General features: G+C 40.8%; 2 protein-coding genes across 2 annotated transcripts; both read left to right on the top strand.

The window, feature by feature from the left end:
* Positions 1 to 5,817: 5,817 nt before the first annotated feature.
* ca4b (carbonic anhydrase IV b) lies at positions 5,818 to 9,841 on the top strand. Its single transcript, XM_063205924.1, has 8 exons — positions 5,818 to 5,839; positions 6,228 to 6,272; positions 6,464 to 6,628; positions 6,826 to 6,971; positions 7,208 to 7,300; positions 7,833 to 7,899; positions 8,614 to 8,777; positions 9,152 to 9,841. Exons 1-8 carry the CDS (start codon positions 5,818 to 5,820, stop codon positions 9,320 to 9,322), a joined length of 873 nt encoding a protein of 290 aa, XP_063061994.1. The 3' UTR covers positions 9,323 to 9,841.
* A 442-nt stretch (positions 9,842 to 10,283) lies between these two features.
* Positions 10,284 to 19,178, top strand: LOC134454065 (dehydrogenase/reductase SDR family member 11). The gene is made up of 7 exons (XM_063204827.1): positions 10,284 to 10,598; positions 13,249 to 13,458; positions 14,400 to 14,494; positions 14,912 to 15,041; positions 15,707 to 15,799; positions 16,308 to 16,373; positions 18,059 to 19,178. The coding sequence occupies exons 1-7, from the start codon at positions 10,467 to 10,469 to the stop codon at positions 18,098 to 18,100; spliced, it is 768 nt and encodes a 255-aa protein (XP_063060897.1). The 5' UTR covers positions 10,284 to 10,466; the 3' UTR covers positions 18,101 to 19,178.
* The last annotated feature ends 5,608 nt before the right edge of the window (positions 19,179 to 24,786 follow it).

Raw genomic sequence — 24,786 nt, 5'->3', positions numbered from 1 at the left:
GTCTTAATTTTCACCAACAAGGTAAGGATTACACACTGGTATATTTGTACATAAACAATTGATGGACGTTTAACATACAAAACATTTAAGACACACTGGAAATGATGGGCCCTTGCCTGGACAGAGTAGTATGAAGTATAAGTAGAAGTATTCTTACAGATACTTTTAGGCCTGTAGTAGGCCTATTCTTAGTTCTATAGTAGGCCTATTCTTACAACACTATAGAATGACATTACAAAGTTGAAACCATGTTAATATCATACCACTAGTGCTGTAATTACATCTGTAAGAGCACTTCTATTTCTACTTTATACAACTCTGTGTGCCTGGATAAGAAAATAAGATGCTCCCATCCCCTCTGTGTGACCCTAGGCCATTGTGACCTATGGCTTCAATTAGCCAGGGGCAGATTATGAGTCCATGGGCCCCAGGGCCAGAAAACAAGAAAGCCCCCCCTCCATGGGTGTTACTAGTATACAAAAAAAGATTCAGGGTTTTACGCCAGATGTTTGAGATCCTAAGCTGTTGGAGGTTCAGGGGGTTGAACCCCGATAGAATGTGAAATTCAGTTGTAGTAGATTTTAACACAAGATAGAAAGAAAGGAAACGCAAGAAAGGAAAGATAGAGGCTTGGGCTTCAGGGCCCCTTTGACTCATGGGCCCCTGGGCCCGGTATGACTGTGCAGCAATCCTCCCTTGCTAATAGCAACATTCCTTCCCTCATATTAGGCCCAATCGACTTTGATGAATCAGAACCCCAGAAAGACTAGCGAACTGCTATGGCATAAACTAATGGGGATCCTTTAATAAAATAAAATAAAATAAAATAAAATAAGATGCAGTCGATCGACGTAGACAAAGCACGTGAGCGAGAACTTGTCGTCACGATGTGGGTGGTATTAAACACTGAGCATTTAAACAAATGTGCACGAGACGACGAGTTTGTACCAGCTAGCACACCAAGTGTGAGGTGTTGACAGGTGGGGAGGAGGAGCTGAAGTGGAAACTTCAGTGCAGTGCAAACTTTCTTAGGGGTGTGGGACAAAGCGCCGACACACGTGAGTGAACTGTTGGCCAACCAGTTCATGGGTGCGTGACATCGGAGGCAGTATGCAGACGAGCATCCAGTGGCGGAACCAGACATGTACAATTGGGGGGGCAATGGGGTAGCCACATGAATTTCACAGGGGCATACTCTTACACAAAGAAAAAAACACTCAAACACTATAGAATAGATAGGCCTAAAGAGAATGATATTCCCGGGTTCTTATGACACCTGTCATTGGTACCAGATTGAGCGGTTTCCGATTGTCATCTATGGGTTAAAAAAGGGCTTTGGGCAGGTATTCTGTAAATTTGTGCTCATATAAATCAAGACTTCTGTTTAACCCATTGAGGTCTAAGTGCCCTTGAGAGGGCAATTTGACATGTCTCCAAAAACAAATCTGTAACTCTGTGAGTTTTTGTCATTGAAACACATTAGTTACACCATTAGAAACCTCAGACCTTCCAGATTTCAAATATATATATATTAAATAAATTATAGCCCAATTTAAAGAAAGTGAAAAGAAATCTTCGCATATTCTGTACTCTCTGCCTGTAGCAGCCACACCTATAGCTATTCACATGTAAAGTACCGGTGCTTGAGTGGCTATTCAGAGGTGACAACACGCCCCTTTCAGGTAGGGTAAACACAGCAGACGTAGAGTGACAGGGGGGTTGGGGCTATCAGAGCACATGGGGATTGACAGGGGGGTCTGGGCCATTAGAGGTTTTTCACACCTATCTCATTAGTATTCAAATGAGACAGGCAGTGGCAGTGACATAGTCATTCTTTTTTGCATTTTGTATGAAAACAACAAAACATTTCTAAATGCCCTTTTCACTTTTATGCTGCCAACACATTTGTTTACAAGATTCAAACTTCAAAAGTCTTGGCTAGATATATTTATTGTGTGTTTTCTTGAACTTTTTGAAGACGTCTGAAACCTGTTTTTTTGTACAGTTGTGTTTATACTCAATTTAAATAAAACATGTTTGTATGACATCCAATTTTTTTCAGATTATTTCTTGTCAGGCTTTTCACAATACAACCATATATTCCACTTTTGCATAGATGCTTACTGTTAGCTGAAAATACTTGAAAATGTCAGTGTGGTGCAAGCAGCCTAAAAGCCTCTGAAAGGCCTTAGACCTCAGAGGGTTAAATCTGGCAGGATTTTAGTTTTAAGACTTTCTTTTGAGTATTTTTGGATTGGTAATTGGATTGGTCACATTTGGCAACCCTAACACCTGCTGTAAGGTACTGTCACTGAATCCCTTCTAAAGTGCACCCTATAACTGCACCCTTAAGTTTTAGGTCTCTGATTATGTCAAAGAGTAATCGGTCACAATTTATGTCTTTTGTTGATTTGTGATGTGATTTTTTTGTGATTTGACCCTCAGAAACCCATTGCATTGCAAATGGCAAGATTTACAAAGAGCTATGTGCCTTACATTGACTGAACCTAACTCAAATTACATATCCCAACACCACACAGTCATTTCCGGATAGAAAATAGTATTAATATAGAAAATATCACATTTCAAGTATAACATGGCCATTTTTATTAGCTGCTTTCTGTCTTATCTGAATACATTTTAACCATTGTAGAGGTAATAATTTAATATGTAGGCTACTCTTTTTTCTCCAAAGATGTGCCAGAAATGTGGGAAACAAAAGTTTTTGAGAAAAGTATGATATGAAGGGCTGCTCTTTTTGGAAGGAAAATGCTAATACCTGGGTGCTACGCCATTGGAATACACTGACAGGTGTGTACACCTGTAGGCTATCTGTGTTTATGTATGTGAGAATCATATAGTGATGTGAGATGATAAAGATAAGTGTTTCACTGATGCCCATTATTGCAGATTTTCAACGTTTCTACAGAATTCTCAGAAATGAACATAAAAGTTTCTGCATCAAATACTTTGAAGTTGAAAGGAAATTAATGCTTAGGTGTCTGAGGGTTAATCAAATTATTTTCTACCATCTGTGTTTTTATGTAATTTCAAATTTCCCATCATTAATTTAAGTCTGAACTCAGACTTCAGATTTCAGAGTTACTTCCATACAATCCAGTCACTGTAATGTGGCGATGCTTCTAAGAGCTTGCTACAATTCACACATATAACAATGCTATCGAAGGTGCTGTAAGGACATTCTTTTAAAATACTCATTAGCATCTAGTCTATTCCAACACAAAGACAGCAAATTAGTATTATGCCAGTGAATATTTGGACTTTAGACATGAGGTTTGAGTTGAATTCACAGGAATTAATCATGAAGCTACTTTCATTTACCACCAAAAACAAATCTATTTATTTATCACATGGGCAATAGAGCAATATATAGGCCTAGTACTGAAAAGTCTTAAATGGCAGACAGCTAACTTTTCAAAAGGAAAACGAAATGAATCTGGACTGAAATAAGCAGTTTTTTTTCTCTAAGGCTTTTCTTCTTCAGGACGGAAAAGCACACATCTGCTTCTATGAATCATTGCCGTCAGACCGTACAAGACAGAGAGTTGCCATGCATACCACTAGACAGAGGGGATTCTAAGCTTTCGAATGGTACCCCATATGCCTGCTGTAAATTCACGAGGGTAGTGTGTACACAGACTTGTATCGAAATGTGTGTGGGAAAAATGGTTATCCTTTCTTCACTCGCGATAGCGATTTGCAGGCGATCTATGCGCTTCGTGTAACACGAGTGGGCGGGGCTCCTGTCCATTTTCTGGGGGAGCACCTGGGGTAGCCAATCAGATTTCAGGGGGGTCAAATGCCCCCCTAGCCACCCCTGTAGTTCCGCCCCTGCAAGCATCAACGGGGATAAGTAACTGCAGGAGTTGCAAGGTCCGTCTGCAGTCACATTGATCCCGCGATAGTTTGACCCCATGTGACATGTCACCTCGTAGGCACAACATGACTGAAATTTGGTAAGTTGGACAAGAAATCTAACCATCATGCAACATTTTCATTCAGAATTCATTGCTCTCTGCATGCGCATGCAGCCGTTGCGGAATCTCGAATACGGCTATTTCCATCAGTCTTTGATTTACTACACTGGCACCTGCCAATAGTTTCTTGCCCCACCCCATGATGCATTTCTATGACTTAAGATGTCACTCTCCATCCAACTACGTAAAATTGTCAGTGTTCTCACATGAACCTAGTCGACACTATGAAGGTTTCAAAGATCATGTATGAACACAAGTTAACACAGGCATTTTTATACGATATCATATATCCAGTCATATGCGCTCCATGTTGTAAAACCCCATGTTGTAAAAGACCAAAACAATACGTTTTCCTTGCCACTCCTAGTGAGTGAAAGTTCTCTGCTGAAAGAGTCTAATCTTAGAGGAGTGGATGGGGTGTTTCCAATAGGAAGAGGGAGATACATTCATATCTATATGTATATATTAACTTCTTGTTATCTGCAGTTAGTAACCCTTGTAATGTGTTCGGGTCTGCATTTTCAGTTTTTTACATGAGAAAAATAGTAGCAGTTATTATTCTTTCACACTGAGATTCACCAGCCTAAGCTCATTTTCAGTGAGGAACGTGAATCTTGCTATCTCTCTCTGTATCTCTCACTCTAAAAAACATATACAGTACACAGAAATTCCCAAGCAAGATGAAGGGAACATGAAGGCGAGTATTGATTGACTTTTTAACATTTTCTACGCGCCTGGGTGAAAATGACCCAAACACCGTCCATGTAAGAAAATCATGACCACCCTACAGGGGGGCAATTATCCATTCAAATGAGGGCCACACCTGCTGACAAGCTTTGCGGAACAGATAAAAGTATCTGTGACACACACACACACACACACACACACACACACACACACACACACACACACACACACACACACACACACACACACACACACACACACACACACACACAAAAAGACTTTAAACTCTGTCCTTGTCCCAACCCAACTATTGCCAGTATTAGCATTGATAAGTATTGAGCATCAAGTTGCCACTCATCCTTTTGTACACACACTTTAAAATGCTTATCAGACATTGTAAGGAGGGAGGAGCTGGTCTGATGAAATATATACAGCGCTCCTACTGTAGGATGACAGCAAGGGGACATCATTGTCAGCAAGTTTTTGAACAGAAAGTGTGATCCAGTGTCGTGGCTGGCAGCATGAGGATGCATATTTTATTTTGTTGTGCGTTGGTCTTTGCATCACTGAAAACATCCCTAAGCGCTGGTAGGTAGACTGTCAAGTTTTCTAAAAAGAATAATTTGTTATACATACATGATTCAAATGCTGAAATACTGTAAATGAGGTGATGGAAATTCAAACAGATATGCCTAACCTTAAATAATGTTAAGTAATGGTTAGTGCTGAGTAGTAGCATGCGGAAACTCCAATCTTTGCACTGTCACACATCACATTGATAGACACGCACACTTGCAAAGATGTTGTTTAGGCAGCTATGGAAAATGTTACATTTAAATTGTATATTGTACAAATGAAGAGTTCAGATGCACAACCCCCTAAATGCCTTTCCAGAAACATTCCATAATTCATTTATACTTATCTATCAAAATTGCGTAATTTCTATTTTATTTATGTAATTCAATGTTTGATATGTATTATCAAGTACATGAATTTGAACTAAACCAACAATGGGGTTCCCTAAAATATATAAGGGAAGGTCTTCAGAAATGAAGTTAGGGTTTTTTGCATCTGAACTCTTCAAATATGAGTATAGCATTTAGAGTATAGTGAAGTGCAGTGCTGTAGCCCTATGTTAAATTGGGCATTCTCTGGTAAGATAAACTGGCTAGACTTTACCGTCTGGCTAGAGATTACCGTCAATAGTATAATTGCAAATTAAATGGTTACAATGGTTGAATGCAGTTATTACACTTTTGCCATTGCTAGAAGTCACATTATTGCCATTGTTATAGTCATGTGCCTCTCTAGTCACACTATAGGCCTAGTGATTCCGTGAAATGACAAAATGTGGTTGAATGATTTCCAACTTTTTAAACCCTGTTTTATCATTATAATCCCCAAAAGTGGGAGCTTGTAATAAATCTGTAATCAAAGATGAGAAGATAACACAGAGGTTGGACTTTAGCATTCCAGAAAGCAACACAGATGGAGGAAATAATAAAAAGAAATAAACATGGTGGTCATAAAATTCTTTTGCAGATTGGTGCTACCAGTCTCAGTTTACCTGTGCCAAGCCATGCCAAGGTAAGACGGAAGCCTTGTGGCTACAATTTGGCTCAGTTGTATGTGAAACATCTTAATCAAAGTCATATTAGTCTAATGCATCTTGACGGCTTGTACCTTGAAGAAAAGTGCAGTGACGTATAACTCCTGCAATTTGCGTTGTTTTACATTACCAAACCTGTACTAAAGGTCTTTCCATATTTCCCTTATAGGTCCTTTAAAGTGGCATGAGGTGGCGCCAACTTGTGGAGGAAAAGCCCAGTCTCCGATCAACATAGTCACCAAAAGGGCCCGCATAGACTCTGTCCTCCAGCCTCTCACATACATAAGCTACCAGCATGCCTTTCACAGTGACATCATCAACAATGGCCATTCTGGCAAGTCACACTAAAATGTTTTATCTATCTATCTATCTATCTATCTATCTATCTATCTATCTATCTATCTATCTATCTATCTATCTATCTATCTATCTATCTATCTATCTATCTATCTATCTATCTATCTATCTATCACTCTGTATGTTTGTGGGTCTATGTTAATTCTGTTATTTTTTTGTTTAAACTGTATATAGTCCAAGTGAACCTGCCAGACAGTGCGAAGATCGAGGGTGGCAACTTGGGCTCCACTTATAAGGCCCTTCAGCTTCACTTCCACTGGGGAGCCCATGGGGGACCTGGCTCTGAACACACCATTGATGGAGAGCAGTATCCTATGGAGGTATAATAACAATAGCAATAGGTTTAAGATTATATAAAATGTTATATAGGCTACAGTAGGCCTGCTTCAAGATTGGATTAAACTCCCAAGACTCATAACTCACTGAAAGAGTCTGAATACATGAAATTGTCTTGTCACAGGAAATAGCAAATGGCAAACGATTATTAAAAATATTGTTGTGTTCTTTCTTATATGCCATTGTGGTCAGCAACGTATTGTATCATGTCTCTCCACAGATGCATATAGTTCACATCAAGCAGCAATATCATTCGTTAGCTGAGGCCCTAAAAGATCCGTCTGGAGTTGCAGTTCTTGGATTATTTTACCAGGTGACAAAGAAAGACTGAAAGAGTCTATGAAGATGTCTGGCTGTGTTGAGATACTGGCCTTGTTTACACAAGACATTTAATTCAAAGTTAACTCAATTTTATTCTGAATAAAGTAAACACTTTTAAACCCTTCCCAATTCGGAATTCAATGAAAAAGCAATTCTGTATTGAAAACATAATGTAAACGTGGCCAATGTCATCTAATTATGAAAATGTGCAGATGGGAGATGACTGTGAGAATATTAGTGACCAGGGGCAGATGTGGTTAAGGAGGAGGTCTTTAGATCAGAGGCTTGCAGATAATTGTGTGTCCCGTAGGCCTATACGTTCATCCATGTCTGAAGTAACCTTGGAAGGCACCGAACCTCACATTGCTCAGGGATTATATACCTGTCTGTAAATCATGTAGGTTTAGGATAAACACATCAGCTAAGTGTAATGTAATGTAAAGGTCACTGAAATAGTATTTCCTGATATTTTCAATTGAAGTCTGCTCCCTTGAGTGATGCATAACAGCCTTTTGTCTTTTCAGGAATCCGGAAGTTCAAACGGAAAGTATGATTCGATTATAAATGCCCTGCAGAGCATCAAAAGTCCAGGTACAGTATGTCATTCAAGAGTTGTCAGAGGCACCCTGTGTCTGTCACATTGCCCTTTACAATGGCACCTTGTGACTTCACTGCTCCGTAACTTGTGATGTGCTAGAGATGACAATGCCATCAAGGCTGCATTTGTCTAGATGTCTTTTTTATTCTTATTTACAATCTAATAAATTCATAGATGTATAATTAACGTTGACTGATTGGAGTTCAAGCCTTCAAGCCTTCAATCCAATCAATACGCATAACTTGAAAGTCAGTTAATGAAGATGGTACATCCATTGAAATGTAAAGTCTCTTTAGTAGACTGGGAAGGGCGGGGGGTTTAGCAGCAGATTACAAATTCAGCCTGGGAGAAATATACATCCAGCGCTGCAAGGGGTCGTTTCAGCTCTACAGAAAGTTACACTCCCTATCTCATTTCATGGCTGAGGTGCCCTTGAGCGAGGTGCCTAAACCAACACTGCTCCAGGGACTGTACCCGATACACTGTAGGCTTACTTACATAACTTTGTCGCTTTGGAAAAAAGTGTCAGCTAAGTGCAATGTAAAGTAATGTCTATACTTCCTCCAAAAGATCCCATTGCTCCCATTGTAATGGGATGAATATGCCAATGTGGATTGTGGGTTGCGTCACAATGTGTATGCAGTTGGACATCTTACATCTAACAAATTAAATTTCTTTACTCAACAACTCTACTCTCCACCATGCAGGCATGAACACCACCCTGTATGATCTGTCTCTGGACTCGCTCATCCCACCCCATAGTAACCTGACTGCCTACTACAGATACCAAGGCTCCTTGACAACACCACAGTGTGATGAAGCAGTGGTTTGGACAGTGTTTGAAAACCCCATTCCACTAAGTAAACAACAGGTAGAACACTATTTAAAAAAAAAATGTGTGTGTGTGTGTGTGTGTGTGTGTGTGTGTGTGTGTGTGTGTGTGTGTGTGTGTGTGTGTGTGTGTGTGTGTGTGTGTGTGTGTGTGTGTGTGTGTGTGTGTGTGTGTAATCATGTGCGCGTGCAGCACTGTCTTGTATTGGACTTGTCTCTAACACTTTTGGGTGAAACGTTTCATTTCACAATATAGTCGATGAAATGACAATAAAACCCGACTGGCTTTAACCCTAGCCAGTGACATGCTTTGGGATATTAAGGTAGACTCTAGGCTATGTGGGTTGACTATTGTGGCTAGGTTCGTTGACTTGTTCGTTGACTTTTTTACTCCTGTGTGTGTGTTTTCTTCAGCTATCAGCATTTTCCCAGCTGAGCTTTGCAGATGGGACAAACATGACCGACACCTTCCGTCCAGTGCAGCCTCTAAACGGGCGAGAGGTGTATCGATCCTCTGCTGTGACCGTGATATTCAACAGCCTACTTCTTCTGTGCTCGTTTTTTGCTCTGAGTTTGTCATGCTGAAGCTCCTTGATTGTGTGATGGTTGTACATGGTGTACATAAATGCATGTCTCAGACTTGGTTTTTATTTATAATGTAAATGATTGTATTTAAATTATGAGATATTTATTTGTAGGCCTGTGTAAAATGAATGAAAAGTCAATGAATGCCTTAAATACCTGTACAGTCTTCAATGAATGAATGAATGAATGCATGCATGAATGGATTTATTTGACAATTCTTGATATAAAACACATCACAGCAAACTGAACCTACATTCACGTAGGCTAGGCCTAAGTTTCTTCAAGAGAGCCAATTCACACTTCTTCCAAAACACCATGAACGCAGTTGTATCAGAGCACCCTATGTTGCTCTGATCCATAAAGGTCATTGGCCTACCATAGGCTACATCTGATAACAAGTCTGGAGCACAAATATTATTGAATTTTATTAACTTACTGATTAAGCTGTGAAACCAATAAATACTTCAAACAAGCATGCTTGTGACACTTGTGAGAGCCTCATAAAGCTTTTATAGGCCTTTTGCCATGAATAAATCCTTTCATCTCCAAAGTCTCTTGTAGGCTGATATAAAATAATCTCATAATCTTATCAGATGGTCTAATAACATTGTCGGTACACAGCAGGAACAATAGCCTATAACCCTGGAAAGATAGGCCTAATTATGAAGACTTTATTTGGTCTTACTGGCATGCATGACCAGGTCTGAGGGTGTGTTGACATTAATTTGTCTAGCCTATTTAATTATTTATTTTCTTACTAACACAACAGGTTGTAGGCAGAGTTGGCTATTGTTTTTTTGTTTTATATTTTGTTAAGTGGGCCTACATGCCCATAGGTGCACTTACCTATGTCAAGTCTTGCCTGTCAGACAGACCTCGTGTGAGTCAACATTTTGAATGATCTGAATCACTATTATAGGCTAATATTTCCAGTTGTATTCTAGGCCTACAGTCAGTAGCCTATGTGTGCTAGGAAGATGGAATGTAGCCTACTTTATGGGGACGTCATATGATAACAGTGCTTGTGGGCGTGCAGCGATTTGACAATTATTTACTAAAACAAGCACCAAGCCTCACAGTGGCGTGACTATCGTGCACAGGTCCCTGTCAAGTTAAATTGTAGACTGTTGACTTTTTGGGCTAAATGGAACGGTGGAAAGGAAGAGTCGCTCTCGTGACTGGAGCCTCCGTTGGAATAGGGGCGGCCATCGCGAAAGCTCTTGTCCGACATGGAATGAAGGTGGTCGGCTGCGCGAGGACCGTGGAGAAGATAGAGGTGGGTTACTTCTTAGGTAGGTAGCTAGCGAAGGCAGCAGCATCGTAGCTAGCTGCTAGCTAGCTGTCATGCCGGACAGTCAGTGAACGAAGTTTGGGCATGGCCCCACTACTCTCCTCTTCAGCCAAATCACAAAGTTCCTTTGAAACTGTTCGGGCTGGCCGGGATCTAGGATAGTGCGATGGCTGTCCCATCAGGATAGTGCTGTTTGTGTACCTGTTTGTGTGCCACTGATAATTTGACTGGATATCTGATAGCAGCTAACTGGAAACTTGGCTAGCTAGCTTTTCTGTGTGGTCAGTTCACAAAAAGTTATTGCTTAGCTCTGACAATGTTACGTAATTATAACTATCGTACAACGTTTGAGGAATCACATCAGTATTTAAATTACAGATATCTATAGTTGGAAACATTACATTCCCCAATAATTTGCGAAAGGGATGGCTTGCTGCTAGCAAAGTCGCCTGCTGTGTAGTTCAAAATGACAAGAGTTGCAGATAACCGCTAGCATTATTTGCCCATCAAATGCTAGCAAGGACGCCCATTATTGTCTATGAGTAAACTCCCAGCTGTCTAATAATGTTGCTGAGTCAGTCGCCCTAACAGTTTAAGGTAATGACTGAGCTGCTTTTCATCATTTTAGACCATAGTCGGATGCCTAAACATAATTGTTTGATTTGGACCAATTCAATCAAATGTTTTTGATTCCCCCCATGATGTAGTGAGAGTGGTATGGCTTATCTTATGAGCTATGATTCCATCCTTGAAGATTGAATGAATGAATGACTGCCCTAACAGAGCCCGGCCTAAACAATTAGCGTTAGGGCTGCACGATAATGGAAAAAAATCATAATCACGATTATTTTGGTCAAAATTGTAATCAAGATTATTTTTCACGATTATTGATTTTTTGCAGATTTTTTTTAAATTATAACAAGATGAAATATAACCATGAATGAATTATATACGGGATGAGCATAATGAAATGAAATGTAATAATTATGTAAAGGCAATAGCATTGAACTTAGGTGGACAGATTTCTGGCCAGAAACACCAGCCTGTCAGTATGTTCTGGCTTCAAGGACGCTCTCAAAAGCAGGTCACTATTGCCACGATTAAATCACGATTAAAATCATGAGTTCGATTTAACTATTTTATCACGATTTTGATTATTTTTCGATTAGTTGTGCAGCCCTAATTAGCGTAGTCAATTAGTCGATTCCTGGTCATTCACTGACAGCTCACAGGTGGGGTGGGGAATTCCAAGTGTGTCAAAGCCACAGGGCTGATAAAATATTAAAGATTGCCCACTGACAAATGGATAGAATGGAATTGACACATACCCAGGGACACTGTGCAGGAAATGGTCAAAAAACGTACTGCTGCAACTATGCTGCTCATTGAAACTGGGTTGCCTATTGCCAAATTTGATCTTTTCATGAAAGTTTACTAAGAAATAAACTAATATTTTCTAGTATGGCCCAAGTACAGTCACTAAAAATGGCGATTCTGGAAATAAACAACTAAAAATCCCACACAGTGTCCCTTTAAATCAAATAATCCTTTACCCGACCCCACCACTTAAACGCACAGGCATTATTAGCCTACATGGCATGGCTATTTTTTTTTTTTTTTTTAAACATTCTCAACTCAGGTTGTCCACCTCATAGTCAAGTATGAAATGTCATTTTGTAGGGTTTTTGTGCTAAAATTGTTTTTTGTTTTTGTTTGTTTTTTCATTTGCTTTATTTTGAGTCCTAGTATTGAAAAGGGATGTTTTGAATTTTCTGACCCTGTTTACATCCCTCCTCTAGGGGGCACTTTGTCACCCTGGACAGTGTAGGCCTCCGAACCAGGGGTTAGCCAGGCCATGCCCTCCTAGTGACGCAACACCTTCAGTGTTGCTTCTAGTCAGGTCACGAGCAATGTTAATATCATTTTCGAGCGCCGGAAAAATCGTGAACTCCCACGGGAACCACTGAAGCACTCCAGTTTTAGCAGCTTCAACAGCCCCCCTGGTGCATGTCTAGACAGTGACGTGGTTTAAGCAGTTATGTTCTATTGGGACTAAGAAAATGCTAGGTTTAAACTTCGGCACAGCCTTTTCTGGCCTAGACTAGTAGCAAACCGGGGGAGGCGGGTTAACCATGCCGTTTGGGAAACGTTAATCGTTATGCTCTTGGTCAGACCAAGTCTCGAAGAACGTCGATGATAATCAGGCTAATATGAGACAAAACACATACTTTTATGCCTATATAATGATTTTTGAGGGCCACATATTTATATTGGCTAGATCCACACTACCTAGATAGATCCATGATAGAGTTGATAAAATGCGTGTGCAAAATACTCAGATGCAGTTGTCACAGACATGGAATTCCCTGCACTCCTCTTTGCACAACATGCTGTTCTTGGCTAGCAGCAGAAACATTACTTTACTGACCGGTTAGGTTTTTTATGGAATTTTATGGGGTCATACAATTCGAAACCCATCATTTTCCGACAGTAATGACCCTAATAGAGCAAAAAAAGAAAATAATAATAATAAACAATTTTAGCACAAAAGTCCTACTAAGCTGCTTTTCTGACAATTCATGCCACTCTTATGAGATCTGTTTATAATAACCAACCAATTTCCCCTGTTCATCAGAAACTGGCAGCAGAATGTCAGAGTGCCGGCTTAAGTGGCAGTCTCATCCCCTACAAATGCGACCTCTCCAACGAAGAGGAGATCCTCTCCATGTTTTCCGCCATCAAGACCCTGCACCAGGGCGTTGACGTGTGCATCAACAACGCCGGCCTGGCTCACCCTGAGCCGCTGCTGAGTGGCAAAACGGAAGGCTGGAGGACCATGATGGATGTGAGTGTCTTCTTGTACCCCTTGTACTTCCTATACCACTTAATGGTGGAGGCCTACAGAACAAGGCCTCTGACCACATTACCCTAGGCCAGGGATGGGCAACTTTGATGATGAGGAGGGCCACATTTTTCCATCGCCACTATCGGAGGGCCACATGAACACAGATCTGACTGCAACTCGATGAGTGCAAGGTGCAGTTGGATGGTCACTGACTGCCCTTATTGTTAGGAAGGAATAGGGCTGTTCTCTATTAGCCAACAGTATAATTACAACGAATTGATTCATAGCGGTTAAAAAAAATCTGGTCATTAATTTTTAAATTATGTTTTATGTACGGGCCGCAATGAGTGAGGAGGCGGGCCACATGTGGCCCCCGGGCCTCCAGTTGCCCATCCCTGCCCTAGGCAATGCCCCGTGCCTAAATAAATAAGCCACTTTGGATAAATGTGTCAGCTAAGTGTAATCTAATGTAGATACTGTCTTAAGATGTTCCTTCATCCAGGTCATGATATCCAGAGGACTTCTTCTCCTCAACCGAGGATCTTCATCAACTGTTTGGTTGATGTAATAGAGCACTAATACAGTAGTTTTGCAGTACCTCTCTAGACCATGCTTTCCCTCACTTGACAAAGGAGTCACTTGTCATATCCCTTTTTCATGTCTGCTGTCCCAAGTTCTCTTAACAACCCAGACAATGGTGGTGGTTTTAATCGATACCTGGCTGTTACACAAGGAAGGCAGGCAGCTACCTCTTTCTCTCGCACTAGACTTGCCTTTCCACATTCTGTCTTCTGAAACTTAATACTGAATAGAAAATATTGACTCGACCACTAGATGGTGTTCTACGTTGGGAACAAAGCCATTCCATTTACTCCTAATGTAATGAGCATTTGAACATTTTAAATGTGGCCTAAGTTGTTGTCGCATCTGTCTTCATACAGGTCAATGTCCTGGCGTTATCAATATGCACACGTGAGGCCTATCAGTCCATGAAGGAGAGAAACGTAGATGATGGCCACATCATCAACATCAACAGGTAAGGGCCGTTCCCTTTCTTACTCCTTAGCCAGTTGAACAGCTGAAGGTGTCAGGCATTTCCTACTTGTCAACACTTGATCAAAGCACGGAGGGCTATTTGAGCAGCAGTAGATAATGGAATACCCAGTGTAAACAAGTTTTTTTTAATCTATCTTGTCTGGTGATAAGAGATGTGTTGAATCAGGCAAAAAAGGTTTAAAACAAACTATTCAAGCTTTCTTACGCAACTCACAGGGCTATGAGGGAAACTTTTTTTTTCTCCTTTCATGTGCTAAGCCAGCAACAGAAACTGATTGTAATAGGCACTGTCAGGATCCGTTCAGCGAAGTGTCTTGATTTATTTGCTGATTGATTTTTCCTCATTCTTTCCTTTTCCCATGGGCTTTCCGCTCCTGCGTGTTCCTCTCCTCTACAGTATGAGTGGGCACAGGGTAGTTCCGAGCTCCGCTGTTCATTTCTACAGTGCCACCAAGTACGCAGTGACTGCGCTGACTGAAGGCCTCCGTCAGGAACTCAGAGAGGCCAACACCCACATACGAGCCACCGTAAGAGCATGCATCATACAAGAAAACATTTATTAAAATCTGTTTAATTCATTAAGATCATCTGTGCATTATGGGTTAAGACCGTCTGCATGAGGTGTGCTATAGCGTAGCCCGCTAGGGCTCTGACCCTAAATGGGCTTTTGTGTCCATGGGGACCCAGGTTCAAGTCCGACCTGGCTCATTTCCTAACCCTACTCTGTCTCTTACCTGCTCATTTTCCTGTGTCTTCTCACACGGTGCTGCGGTCATAATAATGGCCCAAAAAGCCCCAATTAATAAAAGACTGGCTGCAGCATCTATGCGTCTTTACCCTTGGCAACGTTTACAATTCTGTTTTGGGCCGTAACGTCTTAATGAGGTGACCTCACTTGGGGTGTGGGAGTGTTCTGACTGGGTCTCTTGGGTATCTATCATAATCAATGTGTATTTGTGGTACTTTGGAGAGCTGGACTGAAAGCAGCACAGAGTGACTGTCCCCTCTCTCATTTTCAGCCATAATTGAACTGAAACGCATCACATACAGTAGTATATGGACATAAAATACACTTGAAGCCACTCTTGAAAAACGAAGTACACATACTATACACATGGTTTTGCTGTGCTCTAATGTTGTGATGATTAGAGATATCCCTCCGGTGTTTATTTACACATGACTATTCTGACAGGCCATATCACCCGGCTTAGTGGAAACAGAATTTGCCTTCAGACTTCATGGTGACGATCCAGAAAAAGCTGCTGCAACATACGCAAGCATTAAGGTGCGTTTATTTTTCATTGTGACATTATTTTTCAAAAGATAATGAATTATGTGTAATATTTTCAAGTACTAAGGTGTGTGACTTCTCCATTTATTTTAATGAAAAGATTTTTTAGGCTAAAAAAGTGTATTGTTTTCTTCACGCTGGTATTTTCTTATTTGTAACACAGTACATGTAGGTTATTGGGTAACACTTTATAATAATTGATGCAAAACAACTTATAAAATCTTTGTAAATACTTATCTAATGATGGAAAAACGTTAACAAAAACATATTTTGTAAATGAGTGGGAAATGTTATGTTAATATTTTATTTGTAGATATTTTATAAAACATTTTTACAATTTAGTAAAATAATGAAAACATTGTTAATGTTTTGTTCATCATTGGTTAATTATTTACTAAGTCTTTTATAGTGCTTTTTATGCAGTGTGTAACTGTTTATTATTTCTCTTCTGTTGGTTGTGGTGCTTGTGCTTACTATCATGGTGTTGTCTTGTTGGCTGTAGTGCTTGGAGGCGGGTGACATAGCCAGTGCCGTGGTGTACGCCCTCAGTGCCCCCCCTCACGTACAGGTAAGGACAGTCACATCAAGTTCTCATGGCTCCACATACTGTACAGTGCAGACTCTCTACCTGACGGAGGTAGACCAATAGTTTTTTCAACATCAGACATGTTTGAAAGCCACTGTTTGGACTTGAAATAATGGTTTTGAGTGTTTTTTGGACCATCCATGGGGTTGTTTAGAGGAGATTGTTTCAGGTGAAGAATGCATTGCTTTAAGAAATCCGTTAGCCAAGCCATCCAGTTGCTGCCACCAAGCCCTGGTTCAATAACCTGACTCTCGCCAGCTGGTATGTTTCGCCTTTGTCTTCACTTTACCATCTGGGTATCCCCTACAACTTGAATTGATGATCCTTATAAACAATCCTTGCGTATGATTGGATAAATAACCTGTCCTCATCTTTACTGACCTGCTACTTCAGTCACTTGGATAGAACTCGACCAGTGACACAGCTGCGATTGTCAGGAGAAAGAGGAGCCATAATGCCGCCCATCTATGCAAAATCCCATCTGGTGATTGGTTGGCTCACTTGTTCAGGAATGATTCTGACTTTCATGAGCCTCAGATGGTTGCGTGAGAAAGCCAGGGGCCTCATTTATCAAGCGTTCTTAAGCATGCGTGCGATCATTCCTGAGCAAAGTGTGGGATTTATGAACATGTACTTGAACATAGAAATGTGCCTAAATCTACGCACACCTCAGACCATGCGTGCGAGTGGAAGAAACGTGAAATCACAAATAATATTGGCCGTGCAAGGTACCAATAGCTTTGAATGGCAATGGAGTATGACAGTGTGCTATTTGACAGTGTTTTCTTCGATGTGTGTCTCCTTCATTTATTTATTTTGAAACACTGTCCTCCCTCTGTCGAAAGCACCCCCATTTCTGCCGCGGAAATGTTTCTATCTCTGCACTTCCCGCCAGCGCTTCGACTGGCGCGTGTGTCCGCGTGTGTTCATATGTGTCCAAACAGGGTGGCGCCTTTGAATTAACATGGCATTTGAATATATTTTAATGCCATATATGGTTACTTGGAGGCATTACGGGATGCAAATTACTCCGAATGCGCGCGTTCACAGTGATTTGGAAGGTGTGGGATTTACCATGCAGAGGTGTGCGTAGGAACAGCCAACGCACGTTTGATAAATCCCGATTTTTCTATACTTGCGACCATTCTATATTTCACTCGTAGGACACAATTTAGAAGGCATTCTACGAACAAATGATAAATGAGGCTCCAGGTCTTTGTCTGCAACTTGTGTGTAGTTTGGCTAACCGCAGCCAGGTGGCTTAAGTCAGTTTACTGATTCAATGCTCCGAATTAACGTACAGGGAAATAACAAGTGAAAAGGGAGGTTTTTCCTTCATAATTTGAGGAAAGAAATTCACAAGTCCCGAGTTTATACTATCTTAAGGAGACATTTACTCAGCTGTAAGTTGGAGGTTACCTCTTAAAAACTGAAAATAAAATAAAGGTCTGCAACAATGGCATTAAATATTTGGGAGCATTTAACAGTGTTGCAAACTTTTATTTTATTTTCAGTTATCTTACTTTTGGTCCAGCACCTGTGCCACTGATGTGCGCGCATTCTTTGACTTTCTGGATTACGTCTTAAAAACACCTTGCCCATACAGACTCTACATTTGCACTGCTTAATCAATGTTGTTGCCCTGTGTCTGTTCTTCCCATCCGTAGATTGGTGACATTCTGATGAGGCCAGTGGAGCAGACATCCTAACCTCAAGCCAGCAGGCCCCTCTTGTGTGCCTCTCCAATGATCTGCTGGAGGGATCGATCTAAGCGCATCAGAATCTGCTCTCCTGGACACTTCATCCCCTTAAAGAGATCCACAGAGGGTGGTGGTGTGTGTAGAGCTTGGGCCACTGACTGACTGGTGCCTATAGGCCTTACTATGCAGGCCTTATGATGTACAGAATGATCGAGGGATAGGTAGGAAATGATGGGAGAGAAAAGGGCGGCAGCCATTTTATGAGGAATGAGATGATGTAGAGGCTTCCGATTTACTTTTCTTTTTCACCTGATGGTACATGACGTGCATCCCACTTGGAAGTTGGGATTTTTCTTTTTCTTTTTTAAAAGAGGATATTATTATTGTGACGTATTGATAAGGAAATTAGCCTGGATGATCAAATCAGTTTGAAAATTAAAGTCAAGTTCAGACTCACTGATTGAAATAATTGAAAGCTTCCTCTCGCACAATATTGTCAATTCTCTCACTCCAGGAACCGAAAGCAAGGTTGTAAAACTCCAATGGCACATTTAGTTGGCTTTCTTTCAAACAACTGACTGGCTGGCTGATACCTCATTTGATGTATACCTCAAGTCAGGAGGAGATTTAAGAGTGCAAAATACTAAAAATGGCCTTGTGTATGGTTTATTTTACCCTTATAGGAATGTATTAGCTTGGCATCTCCTTAGTCTTACAGCAGTTATGGTCTCATTTATCATCCATGTAATTGCATTTGGCTGTGAAATACTTGAATTGGCTTTTTTTTGTTATCTTTCTGGTAGAATGCAAGCCAGATATTAAACCACTAATCACTGAATTACCTCCCTTAACGTTAGCTGCTAACTGCTCTGATTTTGTTCTCCTTACATGTATTTTTTTTCCATTGTGGGTGACACACAGACAAAGCAAAAGACATACACCGTACAGATGCACAGTACAAACACACTGATGATGGGAAATCAAGGCAAGGCTGCATTTTTTTCAGTCATCACTACACTATTCAGTCATTCTATCATAGGAAATGTGTAACATGAATAATAAATAATAAAAACTCATTGCATCTTGACTGCATGTCAGTTCTGTCTGTTATGTGTCTCTCTGCGTGTGTTTCATAAAAACTAATGGTTTACGAACAAACCATTATCTTTGAACGACACATTGATTTTTTTCCTCTAACACTGGGGGAAAATTTTTTAAACACCAGTGGGCCCTGAAGGTATTCCAAGTCAGCCTTGAAATAATTTTCAAAAAATCTAAATAATATTTGTGTGTGTCTTGCCCTTGACTATTTATTGAGTTGTATTTATTGTGTCAGAGGTGGGCCCCAAACATTTGTGAACATTTCAAGTGGGCCCCAGGTTGGGAACCCGCGCCCTAATATATTGCATTTGAAAAGCCAGAGTTCCTAAACTTATGCAAGACAAGGCCGGTAGATTACAGATTACAGCCAAGGCTCCCCTTACATGGGGCATGCCACACTATTTTTTCCTGTTCACCCCCTTTGACAACCATATACGTAGGTAGACACGTGAGTCAATGCCACTGGGATATACTGTATAAGATTAACACATGGGAATATTGTTTTGTGTAGCTTAATTTAAAAAACAACAACATATTTTTACATTACATTTTGTTATTCCGTTTATTCAATCATTTATTTTGTTTTTCTATACTTTTGCCTGCAACATTCCACGGCCCCCTAGCATCCCCTCGCAGCCCCCCAGGGACCCCCGGCCCTTTGAAAACCGGTGACCTAGGGCAAGTGGCACTAATTTCACAATGTAATTAACTATATGACCACTAGATGGAGATGAACTAGCTAATAACACCAAGCTCTTGACTGCAGGAGTGACTTGACTGTCATGTTCACTTATTTCCTGTCAACACATTTTTGTTGATGTTACAGTGATTATATACTAGATAATGCAATACAAAATGTCTTAATCTTTACATCTATGCTTATATCTTTATACCAATTATTATGTTTATGATCAAGCTAAGGCTGGTGTTTGCAGAAGAAACTCGACAGTTTGGCATGCAGTGATGAGATCTGTTTTGAACTTTTTGCATGGCTGCTTGACTGCTCCCTAGATGTCGTGCAGTGCATTTCACACAGATCAAGAAATTCTCAAGCTCCTCATTGGCTCTGAGTGTCCTCTTTTGGCTCACTGACACTGATGGAAAAAAACCCCTCCCTTCATTGGACAAGCTGGTCATGTTCACACAAAACCACCACAGTGGCAAGAAGCAGAGGGGGGAAAAAACTGTGTCAGGGCAGTGGAGGAAAACATGAAGTGTGCATTGTCCGCATGGAGGAATGGTGCCAAAGGGAAACGTGAGGATTTTCAACTGAGGCCTTGATACTGAGGTCAGGGGCCCCATACAACAGGCCTTTAGATCAGCTACTCACACCGCACTCACTATTGATCCCCCCACCCCATCACCTGACCCAACGTGACGTGAGTAGTTCAAACCAGTTCTGTAGTAATACGGTAGATGGCCTATTTCATTCAAAACTACACAAATAATTGATCATTACTGGACAATTTCAGTTACAGAGCTGTAGGCCTACAGAAGTATTTGCCCCCTTACTTATTTCTTGACTTTCATTGCATCTTCGTCACTCTGAATCATTTCAGATCAAGGAAATTTAAATGGTAGATGGAGAGAACACAAAATTGTGTTTTAATTGTCGATATAATTTATAAGGGGAAAAAGCTATCTGAAACTACATGACCTTGTGAAAAAGTAATTGCCCCCTCAACCTTATAACTTGTTCTACCACCCCCAGCAGCAATAATTTTGGTCTTGTTTACAAGAACTGGCAAACAATCTTTCATTCACATCGCTGTGGAGGCATTTTTGCCAACTCTTCTTTGCATAATTGTTTTCAGCTACAGTGGAGGGTTTTCACACATGAACACAAATGAATGGTTACAAATGGATGACAGGACTTTATCCTTCAGGATTTATTTGTAGATTCATACTTACTTCGATCTTAGCTGGTCACCCATGTCCTGAGGCAGCAAACAGCCACAAACCATGAAACTCCCACCACTGTATTTCACTTTTGACATGGTCTTATTTTTGTCAAATGGTGTTCAATTTACACCAGATGTTACAGGAGCCTCTCCTTTCAAAAACTTCCGCTTTTGTTACATCTGTCCACAGAATATTTTATCTGAAACTTTTTTTATGCATGTTCAATATATATATATATATATATATATATATATATATATATATATATATATATATATTTTAGCAAATTTGAGACAAGCCTTGATGCTCTCCTTGTCAGAGTTGTCTAGCGCCTGGGAACTCTAACATGCATGCAATGTTTGCTTAGTCTCTTTCTTATGGTTGAGTCATGAACACATCCATTGTATGAGGTAATTAACACCTCCAATTGGTAATATGTTGTTGTTGCTGTGGTCCTTTCCGAACTCTTGGATCCATCATCACTGTCATCTTTGGGTAATTTTAGTGTGACAGCCACTCTTAGAAATGTTCATCATGACGCCATGCTTTCTCCATTTGTGGATAAGCTCTCAACAGTTTACAGATGTCCCAATGCATGGAATTAGAAATGACTTTGTAACCTTTTACAGTCTGAGACAATTATTTTTTATTTTAATCTGCTCCTGAATGTTGCTGGATTGTAGTGATGTTGTGGGTTCGATATAACCTACAACGCATTGGCAAACAGATTCCATTGAATGAAACGAAGGACAGCACTCTTCAGATTTCTTCTTTGTTTATTTACCCTCGAACGTTTCGGGCAGAGCCCTTCTTCAGCGTGTAATCGTTCGTGGGCTAATAAACAAAGAAGAAATCTGAAGAGTGCTGTCCTTCGTTTCATTCATTCATTTATGTTTTCTGTGAGATTCAGCACCCAATTAAGAACTGTTAAATCAGCCTATTTAGGCGATAGTGTGAGCGCGTCTTCTCCACTTTTTCAAACAGGTTCCATTCAAATTATCTCTTGATTTGTATGGTTGCAGCCAGACTTGGGCAGCTATGAAATATAACTCAGTTGTGACTGGGTAACACCTTATAATAAAGGATGCATAAAAAGTCTTATAAAAACTTTGTAAGTAATGAAGTAATGATAAACAAAAATGTTTGTAAATTAGTGGGACATGTTTTATATTTATGAAACATTTACAAATCGTTTTTAAAACAATAAAAAATATTCTAGTAAAATGTTTGTGAAATCGTATTATTATATTATTTGTAGATATTTTATAGAGCAGTAATACAACCAGATAATAATACAAAACATTGCTTTGTTAATGTTTTGTTCATCATTAGTTAATTATTTACTAAGTCTTTATAATGCTTTTTTCATCCCTTATTATAAAGTGTTACCAGTTACGGAAGTTATGTTAAGTAATTATGGGCTTTCATCAAGAAATACCAGTAGGCCTAGAAAAGATTGGCCGGAAGTGGGATGTTAGAGACAGAGAGATGCGGTGGGAAGCCCAGGGAAGTCGACAGGGGGGAGCAAATGGTGAGCCATGTATGTCGGGACTCTGGGGGTGGGGGGCAGAATTGCTGAGTTGTTCCTTGGGTCTCGTGAAGACATTTGGAGGAGTGTGGAATCTTAAATCACATTATTGTACCACTGATCCACAAAAACTATAATGCTTCACCCCGTACTACACTGTATCAGTGCACCACTAGTTTACACGCAAAGGTTTCTTAGAGGGTCCTTTGTTTAAATCTTGCTCCCTTGCTAATCTCCATGCATACAGTACTTTACAGTAGCTAACCTGTAATCCCTACAACATTGTATGCAGACTTTGCAAGCAACCTGATGACAACATTACATGCAGGCCTTGCAAGCAACCTGATGACCTCCCAGATGCCCATTAAATGTTAAAAAAATACCTTATTCCCACCCATTTGAACTATACTCTGATACTCTACAGAAAAAAAAAACAGCACAATTGGGTAGGAATTGCCCAGTCTGTCTAGCCATCCTGCGAGTGGCAGCCTATCCTGACTCGTGTGCAGTGGTGTAGTCTACTTTTTTAAGGTGGGTATACTGTATATTTGAGATTTTTTTGAAGTGGGTATACTGTATAAATTTGTGCTATTCAAAACAATGGATCAATCAATTTGAAGTGGGTATACTGAAATCCCTGAAATTTAGAAGTGGGTATGCTCCGTATACCCGCGTTCTACGTAGACTACACAGACGTGTGCGATCCATAACCTAATCATGCGCCACCTCCCAGCGCCTCCAAGCATCCTATAGAATAAGAGGCATGAGGACTTGGAAGGGTTTCTGCGAACATGTTACGTTAGGTTTGGAATTCCAAAGGGGCTGTGGACTGGAGCTGTGGTAGTAAAGCCCTAGCCTGGTCCTGACCATCCCATAATACTACCATTTCATTAGTGCGGAGCCAAGTCTCTTGGCGGAAGTACGTAGGATGGTGCGCGAGGCTAGTAAAGCCCTATTGCCTGTGTGACCCAGCAAAGGGCAGCTCTGAATGCTAGCATTGTCACTAGGGGTCTGGGAAAACGACATGGTGATTGGAGCAAAAAAAAGAAGTTTAACACATGTAAAGTGCTGAGTTTGCTTTCCACCACACTTGCATGCATGCATACAGTATGTTGTATGCCAGTGGGCTATGCGGTGAGGTTATTGGATTCAATTAATTCATTAATTTGATTTTTTTTTTTAATCTACGATAATCGTCACAAGGACAGCCGACAAGGAGGACAACAGGGTCATTTGTCCGAGGCTCGGGGAGAGAGGGGACCCATTGGGAATGGGGTGGTTCTGGGCATAGCCAAAGCTGTCAGCGGCCCTGCAGTGGTCATTTCTGAACAGTGAGCAGATAAAAAGATCCCTGGAAAACGGGTTTGCATGGGTTCAACACCACAGTGCCTGCTATATAGTATGCTGTATAGGGCACCTGCCTTGTTATGAGTTTATCAGAAACTCTCAATACGTTGACTTTTAGTGCTGGATTTCCATTCCCGCTGACTTGTGCTTGGAAAGACAGTGAGGGGCAGTGCACTCAATGACCTTCCTGAGCAGCTGAGATTTTGACTCAGCTATTTTTTCCAACACACACACAGACTAGGTGGGAGGACGACTCTTCAGTCAACCCGCTGACACGCCACCCTCCACCCCCATTCAACAACCCCCACACTCCCCTCCTCCCAAAAATTCTCAGACTGTCTGGGATTGACCTAGGTCAATTTGTATTCCCTCTAGCCCCTGTTTCCTTTTATGAAGTGGTCCTGGCTCAATGTGTCCAAGCGAAGGACCCTTTATGGTGATGATGCTGTCCTAGCGCTACCCTGCACAGGGTGCCTGTGTTCTATCGATATGGGCTGCTTTGTGGAAATGAGCTCCCGGTTAACTGAACATAGCCTAATCCCAAACACCTCCTCCTACCCTTAACACCTAGGGGCGGTATGGTAAGTGTGTTGTGCGTTGTAATGGCTTGGTAACTCTGCTAGACGTGTAGCTCATATCAACACAACACTTGCTGTATTCTACTCCACCCAGCCCGACTGCTTCATCGACATGAGCTACCACATAGCCTAAACCCAAACCCTCTTCCTAACCCCAACGCCTCGTGGAGATATTGCAGTGCGTTGTAATGGCTCTGCTCGCCGAGTAGCTCATATCGGTACAACACCTGCTCTGCTCT

The sequence above is a fragment of the Engraulis encrasicolus genome, chromosome 8 (genome assembly GCF_034702125.1).
Source record: "Engraulis encrasicolus isolate BLACKSEA-1 chromosome 8, IST_EnEncr_1.0, whole genome shotgun sequence".
Lineage (NCBI taxonomy): Eukaryota > Metazoa > Chordata > Actinopteri > Clupeiformes > Engraulidae > Engraulis > Engraulis encrasicolus.
This window is presented reverse-complemented; position numbering and strand designations above follow the sequence as displayed.

Coding starts and splice junctions, on each gene's coding strand:
- ca4b (XM_063205924.1), top strand. CDS start 5,818: ATGTTAAATTGGGCATTCTCTG. Junction 6,972..7,207: donor GAGAGCAGTATCCTATGGAG/GTATAATAACAA, acceptor GTCTCTCCACAG/ATGCATATAGTTCACATCAA. Junction 7,301..7,832: donor TTCTTGGATTATTTTACCAG/GTGACAAAGAAA, acceptor TTGTCTTTTCAG/GAATCCGGAAGTTCAAACGG.
- LOC134454065 (XM_063204827.1), top strand. CDS start 10,467: ATGGAACGGTGGAAAGGAAGAGTCGCTCTCGTGACTGGAGCCTCCGTT. Junction 15,800..16,307: donor CAACATACGCAAGCATTAAG/GTGCGTTTATTT, acceptor TGTTGGCTGTAG/TGCTTGGAGGCGGGTGACAT. Junction 16,374..18,058: donor GTGCCCCCCCTCACGTACAG/GTAAGGACAGTC, acceptor TCCCATCCGTAG/ATTGGTGACATTCTGATGAG.